General features: G+C 34.8%; 1 protein-coding gene across 1 annotated transcript; it reads left to right on the plus strand.

Moving 5' to 3' along the window:
• Positions 1-2,363: 2,363 nt before the first annotated feature.
• Positions 2,364-18,394, plus strand: LOC139978412 (maspardin-like). The gene is made up of 9 exons (XM_071988624.1): positions 2,364-2,523; positions 9,611-9,822; positions 10,544-10,705; positions 10,983-11,063; positions 11,857-12,002; positions 13,082-13,190; positions 15,212-15,319; positions 16,428-16,568; positions 17,427-18,394. Exons 2-9 carry the CDS (start codon positions 9,760-9,762, stop codon positions 17,598-17,600), a joined length of 984 nt encoding a protein of 327 aa, XP_071844725.1. The 5' UTR covers positions 2,364-2,523; positions 9,611-9,759; the 3' UTR covers positions 17,601-18,394.
• The last annotated feature ends 1,868 nt before the right edge of the window (positions 18,395-20,262 follow it).

A 20,262-nucleotide genomic window follows, 5' to 3' on the forward strand; every position in this document is an offset into this window, starting at 1 on the left:
CAGTGGTTTTGAAATTACATGCATGTGAATTACGGAATTTCAACAAGAGTTAACATCCCGAAATGGAGACGTAAAAACGTTAAATTTTCGGGAAAGGAAAGTCGATGAAGTTAGAGGAAAATATATTGGACGAATAGAGTCGAAATTTTTATATAAAAGGTCTACATTTTGAGAAACAAAGTCATACTTTCGATATGAAAAGTAGTAGTCTGCATAATCGAAATTTTAAGATAAAGTGGTCAAACCTTCCAGAAGAAAAGTAGAAATTTTCAAATAAAAAAGTTTTAATTTTGAGAAATTAGGGAAAATTTTTGTCTAACACATCGAAACTTTGAATAAAAAGTCCAAATTTGAGTTAACATCCCGAAATGGAGACGTAAAAACGTTAAATTTTCTGGAAAGGAATGTCGATGAAGTTTGAGGAAAATATATTGGACGAATAGAGTCGAAATTTTTATATAAAAGGTCTACATTTTGAGAAACAAAGTCATACTTTCGATATGAAAAGTAGTAGTCTGCATAATCGAAATTTTAAGATAAAGTGGTCAAACCTTCCAGAAGAAAAGTAGAAATTTTCAAATAAAAAAGTTTTAATTTTGAGAAATTAGGGAAAATTTTTGTCTAACACATCGAAACTTTGAATAAAAAGTCCAAATTTGGAGATCAATAATCAAAATTATTGAGATGCAATTGTCGAAACTGTTGACATAAAAAGTGGGAAGTTTGACACAAAAGTAATGAAATATTTCATATCCCAACAATGTTTTGAAACACAAGTCGAAATTCCTAAACAAAATAGTCAAACTTTCGAGAAAAATAAAAAGTAACATTCTTGTAGGTTAATTATCTTCTCCTCCCTGCCCAACCACGCTTCCCCCACCCCACCCCCAAATACAGTGGAGTAGGAAGGTACTTTTGAGTGGGGGGCTGAAGACTGATGGCCGTCCTGGGGGAGGGGTCTAAGGATTTTTTTGCATTTCCAGGTGGCCTCAGATGCAATTTGGTGCAATATAGCACACTTCAACCCACCCACTCCATTTTGTATATAATTTTGCATTTTCACCTGGCCTTAGATGCAATTTGGTGCTCCAAATGAGATTTTTTTCTCATTTGGAAATGAAAAAGGGGTTTTCTGACTTGCGAAGCGGGGGGGGGGGGCGGAATGATACTACCGCCCCTTCATATTTTTCACTGGGGGGCTGGCGCCCTCCTACGCCCTTGCCCAAATACACACACACACACACATTTGAACGTCCCGTGGGACTGACGCATTTCCAGCTGCTTCGACCTACAGCAATTTAATGCTGTGGCGGATACGAACACAGAGAAGCACATATCTCTTAATGGCTGCAAGCTTCTTACCGTATGGAAAGCCATTTTAACATTTAATCGGGAATTTGAGATATCTTAATTTTTTTCTTATTTTAGATATCTAAAATTCTATTTCAGATAGCCTATCTAAAATTAAATTCGAGATATCTTAAATTTAATTCGAGATATCTGAAATTTCATTTCAGATATCTGAAATTGAATTCGAGATATCTAAAATAGATTTCGAGATATCTGAAATTCTATTTCAGATATCTGAAATTGAATTCGAGATATCTGAAATTGAATTCGAGATATCCGAAATTAAATTCGAGATATCTGAAATTCTATTTCAGATAGGCCTATCTGAAATTGAATTCGAGATATCTGAAATTGAATTCGAGATATCTGAAATTGAATTCGAGATATCTGAAATTGAATTCAAGATATCTGCAATTCTAATTCGAGATATCTGAAATGCGTATGCAGAAATTCCCTATTAAATGTTAAAATGGCACGTATGGAAAGCCATTTAAACATTTAATCGGAAATTTTCAGATATCTGTAATTGAGTTCGAGATATCTGTAATTGAATTCGAGATATTTGAAATTCTGTTTCAGATATCTGAAATTGAATTCGAGATATCTGAAATTGAATTCGAGATATCTGAAATTGAATTCGAGATATCTAAAATTGAATTCGAGATATCTAAAATTCTATTTCAGATATCTAAAATTTAATTCGAGATATCTGGAATTGAATTCGAGATATCTGAAAATGAATTCGAGATATCTCGAATTCAATTTCAGATATCTGAAATTTCCTGGTATTTCGAGATATCTGAAATTGATTTTAAGATATCTGCAATTATTTGTAGATATCTTAAATAAATTGGAGATATCTGTAAATTAATTTGAGATATATGAAATTATTTCGAGATATCTGAAATTCCTTATTAAATGTTAAAACGGCTTTCCATATTACCGGTTTATGTCTGTCGATAGCTCTAGTATTAATATGATCATATCAATGTACTTGCTTACATACAGGTCATGAGCTAGCTAGTTAGCTGAGTACGTACATTGCAATAGTCTATATCATGGGATGATTACGAAGTTGGCTGTGAATGAACTTGCATGCAGGTCAGGTCGACGTCACCTCGTTCTGTTTTGGATATCCAGACATTGCCAGACGGATGTGAATGCTGATTCTGGGTTGGTAATTTAGGATAATATAGGAGTTCTTAGTTGACCGGCTGGAATGGTTTCTACTGACGAAGAACTGAGATATGATTAGCCTAACGTCGAACCTAACTGTAAATGTTTAGCCCTGGGCTAGGCTATACTATTAGTAGTAATACTAGTACTAGTAGTAGTAGTATACAGTAGCTAGTCCTAAGGAAAGTAAACCATTAACTAAGTTGTAACTGAGGGCTTGGCCAGTTTTGTCCAATAAAAAAAGAACTCTGCCTAAACTTAGGCTTAGGCAAGGATAACTCTTTCTCCTTTCAATGAAGGCTACGCTAAATTAGGGAGTAACTATAGAATGCTCCATCACTGTCACAGTCAGAAAACACCTTTCCAAAATAAATGAAGAGGCTCAGTCACAGTGAAGTTAGTACTAGTAGTAGGATGGTGACTTCGAAGTTCGGCCACTTAAGACTTAAAACACCCCAAAACTAAATCTTCTGGTATAAATCATTTGAAAATATACTTCATATGGTGGGAGAATTTTGTTATAGTACGATACACGGCCAAACTTTCTTTCCTGCAAACTGTTTTCACGTTGTTTTCCAAGAAGATTCTTTGTGATTGTGGAACTGGTATTTCTTGCTAGAGTATTGCGAAGTTCGGACACGCAACCCACAGTGTGGCGCTGGTGATAAAATTGGTGGCGCAGTTGCTTTTTCAGTAATTATAACAGACTTCATAGATCTTCGTCATTTTATTGACAAATATGTAAGTAATTTCTTGCACACGGGTCATTTTGGAGAGAAAATAACTGTAGCTTCGTACTTTTTGGTGAAATTTGGCTCTTCCTGTAGGTTTTCATGGTGAAAATCGTGTATTTCTTAGGGTGCCCGAACTTTGCAGTATGCCGAACTTCGCAATACTGACTATAGTAGGCCTAGGCCTACATTGTCATTAGTCCTAGCTAGTATTAGTTTCAGAATGGCACAACAATATGTGAAAGTTTTTATAAGAATTACAAAGTCTACTGAGCCTCCATCCTGGTGGGGGCCCAGCCGCAGTGGCGATAATGCCTTTGACCGGAGATTTTTCATTCTTCATTCCAATTTCTGATTTTACATTTTGGTAAACAGGGTTGCATACTTTACATAAGCCAGTAAATTTATGCATATATACAGTAGCACCACTGTCATCTTAGTTCCAGGCAAATAAATACGTTTAATAGGAATGAATAGGTCTACTTTTGTATTATGAGACCATAAGTATTAAAAGGAAATGATTCAATCAAACTTTAGCAGTCTGTTTGATGTTAAACTTTGAGCGAAAGTTAGATACCAACACAGTTGGGTTTAACTTCTGGTTGAAAATGAGAAAATATATAAATATATTAAATATATATATTATATATTATATAATATATATTAAATATTGAATTTCCTGCCAACCACATCTTTAAGTCACATTCAGTTTTGGCATTGCCTATTTTTGGCTTTTAAAGGAGGTTAGGGGGTTAATGAATTTTCTCCAACATTTACCAGCAAAACCACTGTTACTGCATGTAAGAGCTTGATTGGTGTAGTTACTACCACTGGTCGAACAATGGACTTTGTTGCATAAAATAAATAATCTTCTGTGTTGTTAAAAAGTATTCTTTCTTGAAGTTTCTTCTGCTTGGAGTATTTAGTATCCTATGTAGTGCCAGTGTAGCCGGCCAAAAACACAGTGACCAGTCAAAAACATATTTTAGGTTGGGAAAATTGCAAGTGGCACCTCCCTATGAGGGTAGGGCCAGTCCACTCTGAGATTGTGGGACAACTTGAAAAGGCGAAACGCTCACACAAAAATAAACATATAAAGGCAAATGGTGTCTTTACTATGCACATGGACCTTGTATTAAAATCACTCAGGTCACTTAAACTTAAGGAAAATGTAAAATTATATTAATGGGTGTAACTTACAGATCTCAGAGCTCTTATAAGGAATCCATTGAACCTATTGGATATTAAAATACTTATCAGTCACAACGAAATAAAAAAAAATTGCGGCGTGTGTCAACCAAATACAATTGAAAATGAAATTGTCTCCTTGGGAAACTTCTAGAGTGATTCATTTAGTTGAGGACTTCTCTTGGGAAGGTGGCTCTCCGGATGGCTCGCGATTCAGGAAAATAACCTCTTGGGGCATCTTGTTCTTGATCTCTAGGAGGGCCTGTTCATCACTGGGGTTGGGTCATCGCAGGGGTGCCAAAGTTCACTTCCAGTGCCAAACACGAACAAGAACTAAAATGGGGATTTATAGTACCATCCCAACAGAAAATTAGAGCAACAAATAATAGGGTTGCCAGATATTAGCGCAGGATGAGATATAGGTCTGCTTCCATGGGTACAGCTTCGGGTGATCAGTAAACTTTTATGAAATATGAAATCTCCATGTAAAACAGTTCCGGGTGTTTACTAAACTAAAATATCCATGTGTAAAACAAGCTCCAGGTATTCATTAAGCTTCTAATTATAGTATAAAAACTCTTTTGGTAAATAGCTTCAAGTGTCCACTTATCTTTTAATTAATTTGATACTGGTCTTCTACTCTAATACTGGTAAAGTTAGTCTAAGAAAATAATTATGATCTCATGCCCAACCATCTCAAACCTCATCCTTCCTCTCTTCTCCTCTCACTATTACAAACTCAGCTTTTAGTATTCCCTTTGTCTCCTACCATCATACCATATTCATTCCATCCCATAATTCCTGAAACACATCCCATAATAATAAGAATACATCCTGTAATAATAAGAATACATCCCATAATAATAGTACATGACAACTCACACATGACCACCTTAAACCAATCAAACACAAACGTCAGTTCATTGAATATTCATAATTTAGCCTTTTTCTCAACTTCCCCCCTCCAACTCTAGACCACCTTCACTCCCTGGTATATATTGGGTCCAGTGAACTACCAGCTGTCAATTAACACTTACTAAATAATAATCAGCCACATTATTTAACTCATAAATGGGTTTCATCAGTGTCCTTAAGTACATTTAAAATAAACATCCATCACCAAAAACATTCCTACCTAACCAAAAATGCTATTAAACTGTCTATTTCACCCACAGTTCTAAAAAGAGATAGATTCTTGGAGCCAGCTCATGTCTTTCTAGAAAAAAGGACCACACAAAACAATTACTTAGTTTAAGAAAAAGACTGGTCACACAGGGCCACCTGACCACTAACTGTTGCCATGTAGTAGTTAACAATAAAAGTGAAAATTAAGGGAACTCATAAATCTACCAAGTAAAGGTTATTCATTGGCAAATTAATCAAAAACAAAAATAAGAAAGATGAAAGAAAATGATAAATATACACAACAACAATACATTAACCATTTTATGCTCTAGTTACACCAGCGATAAATAAGCTGGACAAAAAAGCAGTATCGAATTTGTACAAAGCCCAGGTGAACAATTGAGCTAACACATAATATAATTACCAATGTTCAAACACACTGTAAATGTACGACTGTAAAAGACCCCCTTTCAAGGTTCCTATAAGTTATAACGCACAGGAAGTCTAAATGAGATTGCCATTTGCAGTAAAATATAAGTGGCAGTATTGTTCCGAACGCAGGATTCTGCAGCTGGGACACAATCTTTTAGCCAGGGACGCAAAACCTCCAAATTAGTTGCGTCCTACGCACAAACCCCAAGCACACCCACTCACAACTATGCCTATACAAAGCATAACAAACACATTTTTGAATGAATACTTCCCAAAAATCCAAAATTTCTTCCAACCCTTGGTACAGATGATTGAATTTGTTTGAAATCAAATAAATCATAACAATCAACCACAAAGTACAGAATTAACAATGCTGCCATTACAGACATTTTCATGCAGAAAAATAGTTCATGAAGCATTTGCCAGTTTCCTGTGATTTGATAGGCCAATTGTCCCTAACCATTGCAAACAAACTTGCGTCTATAGTGCTCAATGAACAAAAAGTATGTTGTTTAAATGCAACTGCTTGTAACTTTACTGTCCCATGTGTAGAGATTGGGAAGTTTGTGATAACGGGCTAACATAATATAACGTTAGGCCTTGTTAACACAACTTTCGACATGAAGAGCTGTAGGACATGTAGGAAGTTTCGACATGTACAGTAGGAAGTTGTAGTTGAATTGTTTCTAAGAATATCACATATGTTGAGTCATTGTTTTGCTCACAAAATGGTATGGGTTGAGACAATTTATGAATTGTGTGGGAAGCTAACATCTCTGATAGTGAAAATCATATTTCATCTCACAGTATATATGTTTGTTCTTTCCGCATTGAGAGTTGATAAAGTAAAATGTGCATTCACACCACAGTAATTTGTTCACCGCAAATTTTGCATAAATTTTTGTGGTCCTTTTGACCATGTGCTTCCGTTAAATATTTTGTGAGTGTAAACTTTATCCTTCATACTTAGTCAAAAGTAGCCATTGGCGCTTGAGTTTTTAATCAACATTGCTTAAAATGTTGTTTACATACTGTAATGGGAAAGGGGTCAGAACTGGCTGGGGTTGGGCCGACTTGCCTATAGTGGTTGGGGGAAAAGGAAAAATTTGTTCAACTTTGAATAAAACTTAAGAATAAAATTGCATTGGGGAACTGTTAACAGTAACTTACGACTGGGACTCAATAACGTTTGGAGCGAGTACTAGGCCTTTAAGGGGTGTGTTCTTGTGTCGTCGAGACCTATACATAATAATTTTAACATCATTTAAGAGCCTCAATTAAATCAGTAAAGGGGGAATTTTTATTTTTGCTATTTCTCTCTAGGCTATCTTTTTACTTTACATTGGTTTCCTACATTCACAGTGTATTGATAGCCTATATCATTTTCATGGACGCTTTGTATTAAAAGGGAGCTGTATACCCCGTACCGAAGTGTGCACCTCATGATACCTAGGCCAGCATATATATGATTACTAGTCTACGGTAAAATTTCCTGTCTCAGAATTTGACAGTAATTTTGTGGTTGTAAACTCTTTAAAGCTTTCATCATTTGATTTTCTATGTTGCACATTATAGACCTATCACTTTAGGCTTCCATTGTGCACAAGCCAATATTTTGTCAGGGGTCTTTTATAACTAAGTATTTTGCATTCCTGTAGAGGTATTTTAAAGTGCATATGTACATGAAGAACTGTAGTGACACTAGTTTTTCTGGAGCGGACGCAAACATTTACAACTTTTAAAGTCCTGGTAACAATTTACTGATATGAGAAGGTATCAATTGCTGTTAGCACTACATGTCAAATGTGTCTCTCAGTCTGTGGCAGAACCACATTAAATTTACAAACTTATTGAGGGTTATGACAAAGGTAGACTCTTCAATAATGTGGGTGACATTTTAATCAACATTCTGTGTTTGGCTGAAATTGCAACATAACTCAGGCATCACACAGTGATTACTGCTCTAAAATATTGCAAATATTTTGATAAAACTAGTTTTTTTAAATTTATGTCAGTAAATTCACACATTTAAACTACTTTGCCTAAATGTTACTTAGGTTGTGGTAAGTTCAGCTAAATGCATTGTTTTCAGTAGCCTGATGCAGCTAGATACAGACACCTTTAACAGTCATAGTAGTGCATGCTGTTAAGTGCAATCCAATAAGTCTCTGCTTTTAAACAAAGGGATCAAACAAAGAGAAAGAAAGTTTAGTTACAAATTAACATATCGCATTGAAGCATTCACTGCCTCACAATTGAGTCCTACGTACATATTATCTGTTTGTAGTACTTATGATGTAAAAAGCCTTAATCACTATTACTACTTAGGAAATCAAAGGAGATACAAAAACAATTTGTTATGTACCTTCAGTTTCCCAACTTTGTTATATACCTAAAGTTGCTGAAATGAAAAAGCACCCCAATTTTAAGTACTGATAGAGAGTAGTTGTCCTGAAATAATGTAATTTGAAATGAATCAGTTGCCACTTTCAGTTGTTGTTGTTTTGGTTTTTTATCTCAATACATTACATGTATAGAGATATTGTAACAGTAAGTGGGACTCTCTCTTCTCTTAAAAATTTTTCAGCGTCTTCAAACAAAGTTCTTTTTCTCTGGAATTTCCAGAGCAAGAATATATCATATAGACCAACAAAAGTTACTATTTTTTATTCCAGAATTGTATCTCATTCTGTGACTTTTTCACTGATTTATGTCCAAATCGGGCCAATTTGGACTGAAAACACACTTTGGCAGACCTGTTTTGCACACGCTCCAAAACTTATGTTTTATGAAAGAGAATAGAATAGAACTGTCTTTCAACAGTGGTATCGTCTAAGATAGGGTCCTATGTTTTATATATTTTATTAACATTTTAAACTTTCATTTGTTGTTTACAGGTAGGTATTAATAAGAATTTTACTACCTGTATATGACATTTAATGGCTTTTATTTGCTTTATTTGATGTTTAAATGATTTTTCTTTCTTAAAACAACACTGAGCTGCCGCCCCTACTATTAGTAAAAAGGTCCGTTTTTGATGATTAAGCCCCGCCCCCAAGTCTGTTTTGTAGCAGATTGGCTATGACTCATAACAGCTACACGAAAATGGCTACGCTCGCGACCAATTTCTGTAGTGTAGTTGTAGTTTTGTTTTTTATTAATAGTAGTAAAAACTAAAAGTTGATTTTCACAAGCAATTAATTAATAACTACAAGACTGAATTTTCATTCAGTCATCTTGACCCTAGCTTTGAGGACAACCATAGACCTGTTTTAGTTTTGTTTATTAGAAGGAGCTACATGAAGAATGGTTTCCAGTATGTCTATATCCTTACAAATTCAAATGTTAGATGTTAACTAAATGTCAACATGGTGACTTTGATGAGATGCAGTTAACGTCTCTACAATATTCTCTTGCTCGTTCGTTGAATATTTAAAAAATAAAGCCTGTAAAATCTCTGTCTCTGATTTGTATTTGCCTTGGTGCAAAAGGTAACTATTTGAGGAAATTTGCATGAAGTTCTTGTAATCCTACTGCAATATTTATGGATTAAGTGCCAAAGATGTTTGTTCACAGTGTTCTTTTTGGATTCTATCTTCTTTTTGCAGATGGGGCAGAGATTCCAAGTACTAACATTAGACCGAAGAAGTTAGATGTAAGTCAACAGTGAATCAAGAAGAGAACTAAACAAGGCTGGAGAAAACTTGACTAATAACCATCATTTGAGCTGGAACTCGAGATGATCAAATAGGCAACCATGGGACTTATTTCGGAATCACAAGAATACAAAAGCTTTCGGTCAAATGTTCCACAGAAAAAGGTAAATGGCCAAAATTTATTTGTTGTCACTGAGGAACAAACCAGGTTCTGGAATGTTTTTTTTTTTTCAAGTTGAAAACTGTATGCATCCTGTCAGCTCCGTTTTAGGTCACAGAACAGTTGGCCATTTTGTCAAACTGACTCCTTCCAGCCATTTGCGACAGTTTTCTAACGGTAATACCTCTCTAAACTGTCCTCACATATCACACTTCAAAGCACTTGTATTGATAGTATGAACAGTTCCTGACCTTATCTGATAGAAACATGTTATTGATACTGTTCATACTGCCAATACAAGTGCTTGGACATGAAAGTACAGTATATGAAAAATTGTGCCAACTGGGTGCTCCTTCTTGGTGACTCATTATACTCCCTTAGGCCAGGACAGTCCTACAAACATTACACTATTAATCATGTTATTCCGTCTGCAGTACTAGGTCTTCCAAGTTTCAACAGTTAGGTTGAAAACTGATACTGGATGTTGAGTTAAGCTTAAAAGTCAATATTCTCATATCATACAATATAAACCCAAACAGAAAAATGTATCATCTTAGGTAATGAAACTCATCAAGCTCTGTCAGCTAAATAAAATTAAAATAAGTTTTTTTGAGAAAAACACCAGACATAAAGTACCTGTTTGTTGATGATCACAGAGCTTGTAGAAGGTGGTAGGAAAATTCAAATTTTTTTTTTTTTTTTTTTTTTTTTTTTTTTTTACACAGGTTATTGTAGATGACAATGGTAAAACACACTGGACACTTTATGATGCCGGTCCCAGAAATGTCAGATGCCCTTTAGTATGTCTTCCACCAGTCAGTGGTACTGCCGATGTGTACTTCAAGCAACTCCTGGGGTTATCTGCTAAAGGCTACAGAGTTATCGCCGTAAGGAGACCCTTTTACATTCACACCGTTTTCGCTTTAAAAGTTTGACCTTTCAGTAAGCAACTGAAGAAATTAAAGAAATAAATATCAAACATAAGAGAATATGCTGTGAAAACAATCTATTGGGTAAAAGTACTTTTGGAGACTGTTATCAATTTTCAGAATATGTAAATTTGATGGGCAATAAAGGAGAATCCAATGTTCTATAGTTAAAAACATGTAATTATCATTTCTAAGCAGTCTTCTCTTGTTTTACTATTTTTCTTCTTTTTTTTAGATGGAGTTCCCTGTTCATTGGAATATTCAAGAGTTTTGTGAAAGTTTCAGAAAACTTTTAGATAACCTACGGTTAGACAAGGTATGCACATCATTTCTCTATTAAAGCAATAGGCATTTTGTTATGAAATGTTTTTTTACTTTCCCTGTCAGGATTAATTGAGTGAGTAAATCGCTATCGTCTTGCAAAGTGATAACAATTATATTTAAGTGCTTAGCTCATCCATGGTAAGAGAAAATGTGCCCTACAAGTAAAAAATATTAATTCTAACCTGTCTTATCATTCCATTGTACAGTTGTTCCCAGGTTACCTAACATTCCCCTATTCCTTTTCAAGTTATTTCATTTTTCTGGTGAAGCTGCCTTTTCAGCCTCATTTACACTTAGAAAAGGCGAGAGCTTAATCAGACCCAAGGACGATTATGTCTCTGGGCACCTTTTTGAACTCTTTCATTTTTCCTCAAGTGTATTGAGCAAAATTGGAATGAAATATCCCTTATTCCCATAATGTTCTCAGGCCCTCTTCATATTTCCCTTGGCCCCATATTTGATTCTATACCCCCCTTGAACCCATCTCTCACCAGGCCCCTGTGCTCTGATTATCTCCTTTTTAAGGAACAGGTATAAATATTTGTTTTCAAAGATGGGAGTTTTAATTAATTAAAGCTGAATTTGGTTCCTTTTTTTTTCTATTTTATTAAGCCTGGAGCTTTTCTAGGAATCCTCCTTTCACAGATATGCTGTAAACAAAATTTAAGTCAGTTTTATTTGTATTTTATGTACATTGTAGTGGAAATGCATATTAAATTAATTTAAACATTAATTTATATAATATAAGAATTCTTTACCAATCGTCACTTTGTTGCGTCTGTCAGGTTCACATCTTTGGATCATCTCTTGGTGGATTTCTGGCCCAGAAGTTTGCAGAGTACACATTCCGTAGCTCCAGAGTGGCCTCCCTCATCCTTTGCAATACTTTTGTCGACACTGAAATCTTCCAGCAGTCACCTGCATCATCAGTGTAAGTTCAACTGAATGGAAGCCTTTCCAAGTTGTTGCCCGTATCTGGGGCTTCATTAAATGTGGACTCAAAAAGTAGATCAAAGGACATTTGGGGTTAAGATAGGTGATACCATATGTTACAGGTCAATTTGGACATGTCAGTTCAGCTACAACATGGCTGATGTTTTTGTTTTGATGTTGGTGATTGTTTTTATTAATTCTGCATATTCCTGTTTGTAATCATCTTTCTTATTGTTAGATGGTCAAACTTACCTTAAAACAGCTTTGTCCACACTGTTGTTTTATTGAATGGTTCTTCACAACACCACAACTTGTCAAGCTTACATTCTGAACAATTTCATTATTATCATGATTTTTTTAATATTTCAGTGTCCAGCTTCATTAATATCAGCGTGAAAGTTTGCACTTGGATGCGATTAAGTAAGGATATTGATCAAGCTGTAGGTTAACCCTATCCAGTGTTTAGAATACCAAATGTTTCTCATTGTTTGATAGCTATTTGTGGATCCTTTACACTGCATTTCACATAAAATGACCTGTGTAGATCACCAAACAAAAGTATACTATACTTAATCATAATTCTGTAGACATTGATGACATTCAAGTGCACTGCACAAATGCTCTGTTAACTATGTGCAATCCCAGAACACCATTCCATTCATTTAAGATGATTATGACAGATTTCATATGTTGAAGTGAATGAAAGGAACACCAATGAAGGTGTTAGGTAAATGTCACTTGTAGCTCAATAATAGAGGGTAAATTTATTTGCAACCATAAAACTTACAGACTCTTTTCACTTTTTCCTCAGTGTGTTTGAACAGGTTTGACAAATCATAAACTTTGTTTATCGACAACCACAACCTTCACAAGGAGATTTAAAGCTTTTGAACCTTGAGCTGTGCAACTGTAGAAAGGCCAGTAGGTGCAGTAGACTGTTTACAGGCAATCTAAAGGTCTTTTCTAAACTTGTCAATTATGTTTAAAGAAAAATAACTTTTGTAAATTGTTTAGTTTTTTAGGAACTCTATTGTCTATGTTGTGAAATTTTAATCAATCATGTTTTCTCTTGTTTAGGTTTTGGATGATGCCATCATTTGTGTTGAAAAGAACTGTTCTACAAGGATTTGACACTGGGAAATATGAAAATGATATCGCGGATTCCATAGACTTTATGGTCGAGAGGGTGAGTAGAAATTATACCATGGCAACACCGGTTGAACTTTCTGTTACTTGAGTTGTCCTTTGAATAGTTGATTTTAGGAATAATTTGTCAATTATTATAACCAACAGGTACAATGTACAGGCAAGAAACATGTATGTGCAATGAAATGAATAAACATCTCACATCATGTTGAAATATGAGAAGAAAATATGTAGATAGCTTCTTGCTGAGTGCCACAATTCTTGGATAAAACTTCAACAGATTGCAAAAGTAGGGTTATTTGGCAGCCTTTGTAATAGTAATTATCTGTAGTTAGACTAATTATTGCCTTGTTGGCACCTTTTTTTGTGTGTGTAAGAAGACATATTTTGCTAGCCTTGCAACAGCATTACACAAGTGACACACATGTGTATCTGGTGTTTCATAGTTATTCTACTGATTTTGAGTCTGATTTTGACTATCTATTCTGGGCATTTGTGAATCATCATACAGCATTTGTCTCACTTTTGAGCATTCCTTGAGCTATCCGTTTCCAATTGAAAGCAGTGAATAATAAGAATGATTGCTAGCTTGCTATTGAAACCAGAAAAACTGATTGCCTGTCTCTTCCGATACAAAGAGCAAGTACCGTGTCATAGTTTGACTATCTGAAAGGAAGTACGTCATCATCGCAAGCCGAAAAGAAAGTTCTTTCACTTTCTAACTGCTGTAACATGATTGCACAATGTTCAATACTGTGACCCAGTTTATGACTGACGTTGGAGAGATGGAAGAAAAGCGTCCCAACATTTATATTGGTTTATATTGCTTGCGGTGCATTTATGTACAATCATATTTAAATATCGGTATAAATTAACAGTTAAAGGTTTTCTTGAAAAGCATTGCACGTAGAAACTTTATTACAGACAAGAAAAATTTGAGAAATTTCATGACAACCTGATTTCATCTCATTTTGAGATCGATCTCTGTTGTGGTTGGTCTTTTATGATGGTGAAAGAGGTCTCTTTGTTTGGAATTTGTCAGGAGGCAGTTCAAAGGTCAGTGGTGGTCATCAACCAGGTTTCGTGAGTTTGAGTCTAGGCAAGAATATCAATGTTTTTTTTTCTCTCATGGTAAAGTTAACGTGATATTCTGCTGACAGATAAACTTTTATTGAAGAGAAAAATATTCCACTGTGTTATTGGAGCAACTTTCTTCACGGTCTTGACCCAAACTCAAAATATGATGGATAGAATGTACCCTTTTTTGACTGACTAAACCCTCCCTTACTGCAGGAAGCTGATCAGATTAGGAGCTCTGTGATGTCATCTGGGCAAATACTCCAAAAGCTTTATACTTAGGCTATTATAATCTTTCTGTTGTATTATTCTTTAAATTCCATACATTTTCAATCTTTGGTTAACGTTTAAAAGTTCTCTGCATTTAGAATTGCATCAATTCAAAATACTATTTTTTTATTCAAATATAATTTTCCTCTAGGGGGTAAATAATTAAAATATTATGAGGAAATAAACAAAGACTTTCTTCTCAATTTCCCTGATGGCTTCATTGATTCAGATGTTGCAAATTGTGTTCACAAGATTTCACCAACTTTGGAAATTGAAAAATCTTAATAATACAATATACCATGAGGATTTTGTCCCAACCTGAAGATAATTTCCAACAATTTGGGTATAGCCACCATAACACCTCTTGAAGGTGGAATTTGTTGCAAATGTTTCTTCTCCATTATCCTTCCTCCTCCCCCATCCCTGCCCCACCAGTCCCTTTTGGGAACCCACCTCATCATTACACTACAGTTTGTTTGCAATGCAGGTGTGTCTGTTAGTTGGCAGACCATGATTTTCCATGGTTATGCCTTAACATTGGCATTCCCAGCATAACTGTTCCATTATGACTAGTAGACTCTACCTTATTCAAGTTATGCAGACATATTTCCTTAAGCATGTTCTGATTGTCGTGGTAAAAGGAAATTTAGAAAAAAGGAAGGTCATAGAAATTGAAACTATGTTATGTCTTTTGGTTTTGTTTGTTTCCTACAGCTTGAAACACTTTCACAGAAAGAGTTAGCAAGCAGACTCGCCATGAACTGTTCCAGCGCGTATGTAGAACCCCAGAAGTACCGAGATGTGGATGTTACAATCTTAGATGTAAGAATGACAGCATGCTATTTTGAATTTTAAGCCTGTTTTAACTTTCAAAGCAACTGAACTGTTTGGTTGCCATGTAGACCCCCTCCCCCCACCCCCTACCCTTGCTGAGTACAGTTCACATGTCAAATTGATCAAGAAAACTTCTAATCTGAAGCAAGCAAAGTGACCCAGAGCTTACTTATGTTTCCTTGCAGTCACAGCAGCTGCCTTTGTGAAAGTAATTTTAGTTTGCTGTTGCCTCATTATATAATATAGGTCTATAAAGGGGTACTCAAATTCTAACATCAGCTAGCATTTTACTGCCAACTTTTAAGCATTAATCACTCACTGAAACATCTATTGTCTTATATTTTAATTACCCTTTGTTTATGTATGCGAGTAATCTGAAGGATCTGAATCTCTTGGAAAGTATTTGCAGAGAATTTAGATGTTGTAGTTTATTAGCACTCTGAAAATTATAGGAAGTACCGATGATGGTTTAGCTGGTACAAGCTCAGACAACTAGATGAAGATAAACGTTGCAAATGAGTCGGATTGACATATTAAACGATGGCAGAGGAGAACCTTTTCAAAACATTGATGAAAGAAATAAAATGAAATGAAATAATATAAACTACAACAACCACATCATGTGGAAATAGATGATACAACAGCAATTAGTAATCATTGATATGGGTTAGTAATCATTGATATGCTAGGATGGAGTTGCATAAAAAATACTGAAACACTGAAAACATCGATTAGGACGTCTTTTCGAGCCGTGAACATCTAACCTCCCTACCACTCTGTTTCAGTAGAGTAAATACATGCAGTTAATGCTTACATTACAATCTACGATGTTTCTTTGTATGCTTTCTAGGTCACAATTCTTTAACAGATAGTTACAGGAATGCTGCACACGATATGTAACTGTGGCAACTTTTGTTTAATTCTTGGTTAAATTAATGTTTCGAGCAGCAAATCAGTCTATCATCAGTTTTGTCTCACTTTATATCAGATGCACAAACAGGAACGGGAAGAGTACCCCGCCTCTGCCCTGCTCTTCTTGATAGGTTTCATTTTCATGATTATTGAATCTTTCTTTTCTTCTTTGTTGCTACGCTAGGTTTTCGATAAATGTGCCTTATCACAGTCAGTGAAGGAAGAAGTTTATAAATGTTATCCAAACGCAAGAAGATCTCATTTGAAGACAGGGGGGAATTTCCCTTACTTGAGTCGCGATGATGAAGTCAATATGCACCTACAGGTAGGGTTGAATCTGCGGCTAAGTTAAGCCCCTCTCGTTCTCCCTTAGAAGGATTTCCTGCCGACAAACGGTGTGAAACTTACGCTGAAGAGAAATTGTATTCCACACTGTTAGTTGAAACCCCCATCTCAATATCTCGCTCCTAACTCGAGATATGGTTGATTGAATGTGACATTTTTTTGACTGGCTAAAACCTTCAACTACTCCAGGAAGTTGGATCTCAGTAGGGGGTCTGTGATGTCATCTGGGCAAATGCTCTTCAAATGCTTTCCTTAGGCTATTATTATCTTCTTGTTGATTCATGCTTGAAACCTGATACATTTGGAATTTTTGCATGGCTGTGAAAGATCTCTGTACTTAGAAATATCCTTCTTCTCTATAGGATTGACAAGTTATAAAGAAAAACAGAGACATTTTCCTCTGAAGTGCCCTGATGACATCATCTGTACTGCTGTTGCCAGATACATTTACAAAATTTCACAAAATTTGAAATATTCATATCTTCATTCTGCAAAATGCTATGAGGATGTGGTTTGTGCCTAAAGATTCAGAGAACTTTCAGCAATTTTGCTAAGTAATTAAAATCAGCCATCAGAAAATCCTTTTAACAGTCCCTGTTTGTAAAAGGAGTACCTATCCTGTCATATCTTATATTTTCCTCCTCATGTTGAAACCATTTCTTAATTAAATTAAAACAATTCAGTGATTTATGTTGGTGACAATGTTACCTTTTAGTTTTAAACCTCACATATTTGCATATTACCACCCTTCCAAGTGTACAACATGTTAGAATATTGTTTATGTCAAAAAGAAATCCACCAAAACAAATCATCAAATGTTCAACTGTTTTCTTTACAGGTGCACTTAAGAAAGTTTCTACAAGGTAGATACACAGCCAGAGATCCAAGGATAAGAGACCCAGCTCCAGAAGAAATTAGGGAACCCTCACCCGAGCCCCCGGGAGCAGAGGCGGGGGCAGCTTATCCAGAAGAGATGGCATCTGATGGACAGGAGGTTGACGGTTCAGAATGAGTAAAAACAATGTCATCATCCATCAGATGAAAAAAAAGGAAAATCCAATATAAGATTTGGAAGAGGTGAAAACTTACCAATTACAGAATTGAAAAAAAGATGTGTGGGTGCTTTAATTTCTTATAAACTTTTACATTGTTGGGAAAGGTGTTAACAGCATGCACACACAAAGTGAGATCATGATATATAATGTTCACCTAACATGTTCATGTAACAAGTATTCTCAAGACAAGGTTTCGGTAGTTTGAAAATCACAGCAGTTGGAAAATTCAGTTGTAAATATACCCCCATATGCATTCTGGATAGAGATATAACTTGATAATGTTACACACATGTATTGTGGAATTGCAACTTTTTTTTTGTTTTTTTTTTTTGACAAATTTAAAATGGCCTTTAAAAGGACCAGAGAAACTGAAGATGAACAAATTTCCTGTAAATATGAGTACTCAGAAAGTGCATGAACTCCTTGTCTCAAAATATACATATGAATAAACATAAAATAGTTCATATATTAGTTTATGCTACACTGATTTTTGGAGATAATAGTTAAAGGTCATTTAATGTTGTGAGTGTCACTGTTATTTTCAAATATTTTTGTTGTGTTGTTATTTTGACATAATTTGTTTTTTATTTTACTTTTTCATCGTATAGTAAGGTTTTAACTGACGGGTCTTTCTGTATCATTCAGAAAAATTTAGCTTGCTAAAATCGATTAATATGTATATAAATACTAGGTTAAAATAATCTAAAATTATAGCTGGACGTTGAAGGAAGGTTTGAATAGATGATTGACATTATGAAAGTATACTAGGGTGTTGCAGTCAGAGAGAAGTGTGATAATAAATTGCATCTGATAAGTTTTAGTGTTTTGATAGTCATTAAGGAAAGTATTATTGAATTATTTGACATTTAAAGAATCTTTTTTTTTTTTGGACTGTTGTCATAATAAAACTTTGCAACCTAAAATTGTATAAAAAAGATACTTAGCATGATTTTGCAGGTAATTTCATACGTTTTGAAGTTACATTCAATTTTACACTCTCGAAGATGTCATGGATTGCATTGTGATTACATTGTTATTTTGAATTATTCAGTTCATTGCTTTTTGTGGAAAGAAGCAACCTTATTTTTTATTCATTCCATTACATTGGGAAAGTAAAGCTGTATTCACATCTGCAATTGAGGCAGAAAGACCGAAATGTTTTAAGTAATAAGAATGAATGCTTCAAGATTTGTTGCAACCTTGTCACATTTTGGGATTAAACTAAATAATTTGGAAAAGAATGTATAAACATTGCAGCATGTCTATCAATATGAAAGACTGTGAAAGATACTCTGTGTGGTGTAGTGATGTTATTTAAAACCTCCAAAATTGGTAAATGTTTTTGGAATACTGTCATCCCTTTTCAAAGTTCTTGCATTTATAAAGAAAGTTTTGCGGCCTTACCCTGTAGCGACCTATCAGACACTGGATCGGCTATTTTAGTCACTCTATATTACTTCAGAAATATCGGTTGCTATTTAGTTGAACTAGATATGTACCCTGCAGCATTTATATTTTGACATTTATGTCAACAATAATAACAGCAAAAATAGTCATAAAATGGATGGACCAAAAGAAATATGTTAAATAACAAAAATTGAGGGGGGTCAGGGGAAGCAGGGGAGTATAAATGAAACAGATTTCAATTTCATTCTTTGCTTCAACTATACTACAACTCATACATGAGAACTGCTGTGTAAATCTGCCAGTGATAAGGTGTGCTTGATGAGAATTATGCATCTGATTTATCTGATATAATTTTGGTTACAATTTGGCTCCATTAATAGAGGAGTAAATCATTAGTGGTCTAATCACAGTTGTTGGTATTATTATTATTTTCCCCATGTTAGTGTTGTTCAGTATAAGGTAATTTCAGTGCTGGTGTCATTACATTACCGTACTTGATAATTTCAAAAAAAGCAAAAAAACAACTTTTGAACATCATTTCAGCATGTGTTTGTTTTTCATCATGTTGAGAAAGAATGAAATCAATGCATGGTGATGATGTAAACGGTGTTCTTTTTCTTTCTTTTTTCTCTTTTCTTCATCCTGGGTGCACTAAAGTGTAATTAAATACATTTACATATTGATATATATGTTGGTGATCCTGTTTCCTCCCGAGTATTAATGATGGGATATATTTGGCAGCAATAATCTTTGTATACTTAAAGAGAACAGTTCAAAACAACTTTTAAAAAAAATATTGTTTATCTGAAATACATTTGTATGTATGAAACGTTGTACTGTTTTGCATCCTTGTAATTCAGTATTTTTGTTGCTTTTGTTTTTTTAATTTTCATTTATTATGTCACCCTTAACAAAGTTGCTCTGCAGTTCTACATCAATTCCTATCTATTCGTAGGGTCTTCATAAATTTGACAGGCAAGAGGGGAGCATTTACTTCAATTGTCTAATATTTTTTGAACCAAATATTCTGATTTGTTTGAGCAGTCTTTAGTTTGATTAGTCAGAATAGTCCATCACATTAACCTTCAGTTTGTGGTTCTAATCTTTTTCAAGCTCATAAAATACCACCAACACTTTGGATGAAATTGCCTGGGTTAGTTCTTGCATTTGTATCATGTTTATCAGATCATATTTAAGTACAGTGCACGTATA

The sequence above is a fragment of the Apostichopus japonicus genome, chromosome 13 (assembly GCF_037975245.1).
Source record: "Apostichopus japonicus isolate 1M-3 chromosome 13, ASM3797524v1, whole genome shotgun sequence".
NCBI lineage: Eukaryota > Metazoa > Echinodermata > Holothuroidea > Aspidochirotida > Stichopodidae > Apostichopus > Apostichopus japonicus.